Here is a 7,580-nt window from a genome sequence, read left to right as displayed (position 1 = left end):
ACTATATATATATATATGTGTGTGTGTGTGTGTGTGTGTGTGTGTGTGTGTGCGTGCGTGTGTGGTGCGCGCGCGCGCGTGTTACTATCAAAATTCATAATTCGAATTCACCAGTTAAAACTAGAATGATTGATTAGACGAAAACCTACACAGAGAGAATTTCCTTTTAAAATTTATCCTGAAAATTTTGTTAATCGTGGGACAACATGGTATTTCGACAAATTTTACTATACACTGCAATAAATTTTGCTGTTCATTACAATAAATTTGTTGTAATAGGTATTTAAAAAAATAGTGAAAATCATATAAAATTAATCGAAATACTATGTTGTCCTACGATTAACACGATTCAGAGTAAATTTTAAAATAAAATTCTTTCCGTGTATGTGGACAGTACAATTATAGATCTCGTTTCGCCTCGTAAATAGAGGGAGAGGGGAGAGGGAGAGACAGAGACTTGGTCCTCGCTATGCGTGGAAAGTCGAAAACTCATGTGAAACAGTACAATTATAGACCCTTTCAATTAAATTAAAAACTAGTTTTAACTAGTGAAATCGGTTTTTAACGATTACGGGTTTTGATGGTAACATATATATATTTAATGTATATTTTTTTCCAATTAGTGCACATTCTTACCTTGCGATAATGACATAACTGCACGAACGACGCTTGTCGTGCAATCGTATACTTTATCGTTAGTTCTGTCTAAATCTGCCGTGGGAGTAGGTTCCATCTTCTGAAAAAAAAATTCATGAATATTTATTTTTATTTATTTTTCGTAACGAGTAATTTGTAACAATTGATGAAATAATTTGATAAAATCATTACGCGAGTGCGCTTACCTTTACTACAATTACTTTATCAGAACTCTTGTCCGAGCCGAGGGAGCCAGTATTGGCAGAATGCGGCTCGTGGCTCGGTGATTGAGTAACCGATCGTGGAATCGGGGGACTAGCACTTTCATCACCACTCGTAGCAATCGATAAGCGTTTCTGTCATAATGAAAAACATGAATCAGTAAGATCAATCAGTCTAGACCAATAAAGTGTGTAACACAAGATAAATAAAGACAGAACGGTCATCGACGGACTTTATCTCTAATAATATTTATTTCTCTAATAATATTAATAATATATTTCTATTATTAAATTGATCATTAATTTTTAATATACTGACACCAATAAAGTATCTTAAATAAATGATGTTACTGCATCTTATAAACCTACAAGAGGTTTATAAAACATTACTGAAGGAAATGAAGGGTTTTTTAAACACACCTCTTCTCTAGCGAGCCAGCGGCTATCCTCTTCGGACTGTCGTTGTTGTTCCAACAACCGTTGCTCCAGTAGCTTCTGCTCGTCGTCAATGCCGCTGTTGAAATTGTCAATCATGCTGTCGAACAGTTGCGAATGTACGTTTCTCTAAAACAGTGAAAATGATATTACGTTAGATGTGTGATTTGTTTTTTTTTTATTTTAGTACATTTATAAATACTCTTTAATGGCAAAATTGTATATTGGCTCGTACTTAGAAATAAAAAGAAACTAGAGGATACAAAGGCCAATAAAACGAGCAATAAGAGATATCGTTATATACGATAATCATATAACTTAATGCAATATTTGTGGCTGAAAAAGACTTAGAGTAAAGTCGAAACGGCCCGCTATAATTTTATTGAATTATATGATTATCGTATATTACAATATCTCTTATTGCTCGTTTTATTAGCCTTTGTATCACCCAGTTTCTTTTTACTTTTCTAATGTTATAAAATTGGGGATGAATCTCGTAAAGGATTTTTACATTGCATTCCTATCTCGATAATATACACGTATAAATATGTACAGGAAAAATTAAAGAGACGCATATTTCTCGATAGATATAAAATAAATTTAAAACAGAGGAGTAGTGCATTCGCGTGTACTCGCTACATGCAGTTTAAATGATATTACTGGTAGCAATTCATTCATCAGTGACATCCATTCTTCATGCAGAAATTATTAGCCTACTGAACGGTGAGTCAAGAGATTTCTGCTAAGAAAAAAAAAAACATAGGAAGTCTCTCCGATCGCATTGCAACAAAGTAGAAGATCCGTTTGTGAGCCAGTGCGTACGTATATATATATATCTTGCATACACCAGAGAAGCGCGTAATATAAATATACATCTGACTTGCAACTGAGGTGTAGTGCGGATGCGAAAGTGTTGCGGACCAGATAAAAAAAAACCAAAACAAGACGTGGCGTGGCAAATGTATATGTATATATATATATATATAGAAGATGCGTTTTGTCACATTCCTAGGAGGCATGGTCAAACCTGATCTTGTTGTGCCTCCTCTGTCATCGAGCTGCTAGACGACACGGTGCTGTCGCTGACAGCGGAAGAGATCAAAGAGCCGGAGAGCGTGCCGTCGGTCGAGCTCGTCAACTGCTCGTCCTGCTTTTGCGTGGTCACGAAGGTGGTGATCTTGGCGACGCCGGTCGCGACTTGCGATATAATCGCCGCCTTCGCGGCGACGCCGCCGGCCATCTGCGGTTGCGCCACCGCTTGCTGTTGGTGCGCACCGGTATTCATACTCGTCATTACGTTGCCGACGTTAACGTGAGTATAATCGATCGAGCCGAGGGAACTCGGTTGCTGTGGTTGGTCTACCATGTACGGGATCGAATGGACGCCCTGTTGGGTCGCCGAGGACGACATGACGAAGTGCGATGGAACGGAGGAGGAAGCTTGCATTATCCCAATGCTCGCCGATTGATTCGAAGCGCCGGTCGCTTGAGCAGTCGCGGCCGCTTGACCGCCGCTGATCCCGGGCTGCGGTTGGTGAGCGTAATTCGGCATGTGCACCTTCTGAGCTTGGACCACCGACACGGACGCGGCGTGGGCCGTGTAAATGGGACTGGCGCCGCTCAGCTGGGACTGCTGCTGATTAGTGTGCTGTATCGCCGCGTAGGACACCGCCTGGGGCACGGCCGCGTTCTGCCGCGTGATATTCTGCGCGTGCTGCATTTGCAGCAGATACATGGGCTGCTGTCCCGGCTGGGCGATGTTCGAGTAGATCTGCTGGTGCGGATAATTCTGCGCATACATCGGCTGCGACTGCAGACTCTGCGCCACCAGATTGCCTCTGCCGGCTTGACCGTAATTTCCGACTGCCGCGCCGACGGGCTTCAACTCGCCCGCGGTCGCGGTCGCGGTCGCGGCTACGGCCAACTGCGGTTGGGCGTTCTGCGCGCGGAACTTGAGCACCGGACCGTACAAACATTCCGCATTGGACACGGAACTACCTACTACGTTCGCCGGGCTAATATTACGAGAGTAAATAACGCCACTACCACCACCACCACCACCGCCGCCGCCGCTGCTACTACTACTACTAACGCCGACGCTCTGCACGCCGCTAATATTCTGACTCGTGGATTGACCGCCACCAAATACTTGGCTCGTGTTGTTACTAGCGACGAAGCTGCCGTAATTAATCGACTGGCTGAGAGCATGCGGGCCGCCACTCGCGGCGAACTGCGCTTGGCTACCACTATTCGTTATTACAATACTGCTGCCTAAACTACTAGGGCCGAAGTTCCCGGGATTCTCACCGTAATTACCACCTAAGCTAGCGCTTTGACTGAGATTACCAACGATAGCCGAGCTCTGGGTGAAACTAGCGACCGGTCCGTATATCTCGCCGCAGGTGTTGCCCGCGACCGCGGCCGACGGCGGGGCGACTGACGCGGCCGCGGCCGGCGGCGGAACGGCGCTGGACACGGAGAATTTCTGCACGGGGGAGTACAGGTCCCCCCCCGTGTTGCTACTGACCACCTTCGAACTAACCGCGTACAAGTTTTGCATCTCTTTAACCTTCTGCTGCTTTCGGTTGGCGGCGGGCGACTGCGTCTGCGCTGCCGTGTCTGAAATGCTCAGGCTCGACATGAGGGGAGTGTTATCCGTGGAATCGAGGGAGTCCAGATTGGTGTCGGAGAGAGTGGAGTCACCGCCCGACTGGGTGGTGTCGAGCGCGGTGATGGACGGCGGTTCGGAGAGCGCGGGGTCGAAGAAGGGTAAGTCGGACACTAGGGCGGTGGTCAGGACTTGATCCTCGTCCTGAAATTGCACCGCCAGGGTGTTGAAGGGGGACGCGGGTGTCGTGTACACGGAGGGACATACCCCTCTGGCTTGGTTGTCCTTGAGTAGCTGCGCGAGCACCTCGGGACTTTGCGCGACGATGTACGTGGACACCGGCGCCGCGGACAATTGCGACTGCTCCGTCGTACTTTGCGGTTGCCGGGAGGGTTTCGGTGGCGGCACATCGTCTGCACCTGTAAAGAGGGATTATTTTATAGATACAGTCGATATATATATATATATATCAAATGACTTGCGTGTGCTTTTCGCTAAAAAATTTCAGCCGCAGTTATAACAGATAATTTCCTACATACCCCAGGACATGGCTTGTACCCTTCTGTTCTCTCGTCTCATCGTCTCCTGCTGCTGATGTTTTTCTTCTAACAAAATCTCGCTGTAATTATTTAAAAGAACATATAATATTCAAGTAAAGAATAAAGTTTACAGTTCAACGCCTTACAATACTCACTGTAAAGTCTCTCTAATTTCTTTGAACGTCGGTCTCTTGCTGGGTTCGTAGCTCCAACACTGAGACATTAGAGAGTATAATCGTGGCGGACAGTGATTGGGAAGCGCGAGTCTTTCTCCGTTCTCCAGCTTGCGTATCACTTCGTTATTCTTCACGCCTTGGAATGGTTTTACGCCTAACATCAAAATTTCCCACATACATACACCTGGAACGATAATCGGACTTCGTTAGCGTGTCTTTTAAAAGAGGAGCAATTTTCACGGAAAATAATTAGCCTTAGAAGAAAAGAAAAAAAAAGAAGAACGAACCAAACATCCAAACGTCGGACGAAGTCGTAAATCTTCGGAAGTTTATGCTTTCCGGCGCCATCCATTTGATTGGCAGCTTACATTTGCTCGCGGTATAGTAACTCTGATCTTCCACCCATCTACTAAGGCCGAAGTCCGCCAATTTGACGCAGTTGTGCGACGAAACCAGCACGTTTCTTGCCGCGATGTCTCTGCAATGAAAAGATTAATTTACAAGGATATGACTACAACGTTCGCAATAATGAAACAACAAGGAGGATTTCGTTTGTAGGTGTACCTGTGCACGAATTTCTTGCTTTCAAGATATGAGAGGGCAGTGCTCAATTGGAAGGTATACAGTAGAAGTGTGGCAAGGTCCAGACGGTGTTTATTTGACTGCAGATAAGCGCGCATCTCTCCGAGTCTGGCTAATTCCATCACGAGCCAAATCGGCGCCTCTGAACAGACCCCGATTAATCTGATAATATGCGGATGCTCGAACTGTTGCATTATATCTGAAATTTGAAATTATTGTCTTAAGGCTCTCGAGAGAATCTATAAGCACGTTTATAAATTTATTTTATTTTATTATTTATAACGAATATATATGATTTATTTAAAATTTCCCGTACAAGCCTCCTCGAGGAATTTCTCGGCAGTGGCAAGATCCGCATCGACCTTGCAAGTCTTGACGGCAACGGCGATAGTTTGACCATCCCTTCCTTTGTACGAACCCTTATGTACGTTACCAAATTGTCCCTCGCCTATGATTTCGCCTAATTCTACTTGATTTCGAACTATCTCATAATCTCGAGCTACAAAGAAAGTTAATCAGCTTAAATATCCGTTATGCATTCAGAAAAGAACAAAAAGAAGATATAATACATTAGTGATAAAAATTGCAATAACATCTCCATTTACGATCATTTACATAAAGTGAGCGATGAAGACATGTACTTACTAGCTGGCGTCGAATAATCCCCTTCTTCGTCGACGATCTCCGCATAATCTTCGGACAAGATAGTCCCAGTTTTACCCGCGTTCTTTTCCGCTGGACTGCTGGTACCATCCTGCCTGTATTTCGGCGGTTGTGCATCTACAATTGAAATTGTATTTCATGCGCGTGTAAATAAAATCGTATCGTTCTCATAAAATATTGAAAGTATTGAAACGTATGTAAAACAGCACCTTTCTGATTCATTTTACCTTTGCATGGACAGGGATAATTTTTCCACGATCCAGCTTGCGAATACAGAATAAAGAGGGATTTAATATATTTTATTAACATTAATGGAAAAAGTGTTTATAAGGTAGTTTAAAGATCATTTTGCGTGTGTATCTTTTTTTTAATAGTGTCGAAAAAGTTATAAATAAAGTTAACTAGATTTTTGCCTCGCAATAATATTTTTATTCTTACCTTTTCTGTTCCACAATGATGTATTGCTGCCTGTGACCAATCTACAGTAGCCATCAATCAAATCCGCGAGGCTTTCCGCTTGATCCAGACTGGAACAAGTAATACTGAGTGTCTCCGCGGCACCGGCGACCCTCAGTTTAATGCACGCCTTCGCGTGCTCTTTGCAATCCGACACCAACGTTTGGATGGACTGTATTTGCGAAAATTCTGCCATTCTCGTTGGCTGTAATCGAAATTTTACTAGTCATAGAATTATGCTACTTTTTTCTTAAAAAAATTACATAGAATTATATGACAAAGATAATGTAATTTAAAAAATGCCTGTGTAATATGAAAACTTACTACAGTTCCGCCCCGATGAGCCATGTAAGATATACCCAAGTCCGGTCCGATGACTAGTTCTACAGGTATTGACCAGCTTGACTGCAAGTTGTAGAATAGAAGTTGTAAGAGCGTATTGAGTGTAATATTAATGGTAAATATAATTATGCATATTTAGTCACGCATATTCTTCACATTTTGATCGCTAAAAAACGGCTTTATTTTGTATCTGAATTTGGAGAGAGATACGTAGGTATACAATCGCTCAAAAGTATTTGCCCATTTTGTTTTCCTTAATTAAATAATGCGATGTTTAAAGAAGAGTGATTTTTCAATCTTTCTTTCTAATCTTCTAGATTTGGAGACTTAATAATAATCTTGATGATTCAAAATTTTACATTCGTATATAAAAATAATATAGTAGAAATAGAATGAATTTAAGAAGGAATTATTTCCTATAAAAGAAATACATACAAAAATAAAAGTACATACTTTTGACCGTTAGTGTATACAGGATGTCCCATTTTAATGTCCCACCCCAAATAACTTTTTATTTTTGATCTTAGAAAAAAATGTTTCAGATAAAAGTTGTATGGCTTTGAGGGGGACATAAGATGATAATATTGGTTTGACCTTGAGTGGCGTCGTCAAGGTCAGGACAAGATCGCTTTGAATTTTTTAAATAGAATTTCCATTTTTCGTTGCATATTCTTGTAGCTTTTGAGTTTTCCAAAACACATAGATAAAATGTTTTTTGGCTAACAAGAGAACCTCGCGAAGTGGCAAATTCTGATTTTAATGAAACTTGGTACACTTTAAGGTCACATAAATAAATGAATTTAGAAGTTATCAGTTGGTGCTAAAAAACGGTTTAAAGGGACGAATCAACCCCTTATATGTAAATTAATTCTTTTTTTCTTTCGTTATATCTCAAAAACCTATTCAAGATATCAAAAANTGT

At 42.1% G+C, this 7,580-nt stretch overlaps 1 protein-coding gene across 1 annotated transcript in view; it reads right to left on the bottom strand.

The window, feature by feature from the left end:
• The window catches only part of LOC105451949 (focal adhesion kinase 1), an 88,085-nt gene that overhangs the window by 3,121 nt on the left and 77,384 nt on the right, over positions 1–7,580 (bottom strand). Inside the window, exons 7-20 of the mRNA XM_011692685.1 lie at positions 6,641–6,721; positions 6,299–6,521; positions 6,088–6,123; positions 5,843–5,977; positions 5,514–5,696; positions 5,180–5,396; positions 4,903–5,093; positions 4,595–4,799; positions 4,440–4,519; positions 3,517–4,319; positions 2,320–3,393; positions 1,278–1,421; positions 843–992; positions 637–736 (exon numbers count right to left, since the gene is read on the bottom strand). Of these exons, the coding sequence (XP_011690987.1) occupies positions 637–736; positions 843–992; positions 1,278–1,421; positions 2,320–3,393; positions 3,517–4,319; positions 4,440–4,519; positions 4,595–4,799; positions 4,903–5,093; positions 5,180–5,396; positions 5,514–5,696; positions 5,843–5,977; positions 6,088–6,123; positions 6,299–6,521; positions 6,641–6,721 (3,622 nt within the window). The remainder of the gene's footprint in view (positions 1–636; positions 737–842; positions 993–1,277; positions 1,422–2,319; positions 3,394–3,516; positions 4,320–4,439; positions 4,520–4,594; positions 4,800–4,902; positions 5,094–5,179; positions 5,397–5,513; positions 5,697–5,842; positions 5,978–6,087; positions 6,124–6,298; positions 6,522–6,640; positions 6,722–7,580) is intronic.

The sequence above is a fragment of the Wasmannia auropunctata genome, unplaced genomic scaffold, assembly GCF_000956235.1.
Source record: "Wasmannia auropunctata unplaced genomic scaffold, wasmannia.A_1.0 LD336039.1, whole genome shotgun sequence".
NCBI lineage: Eukaryota > Metazoa > Arthropoda > Insecta > Hymenoptera > Formicidae > Wasmannia > Wasmannia auropunctata.
This window is presented reverse-complemented; position numbering and strand designations above follow the sequence as displayed.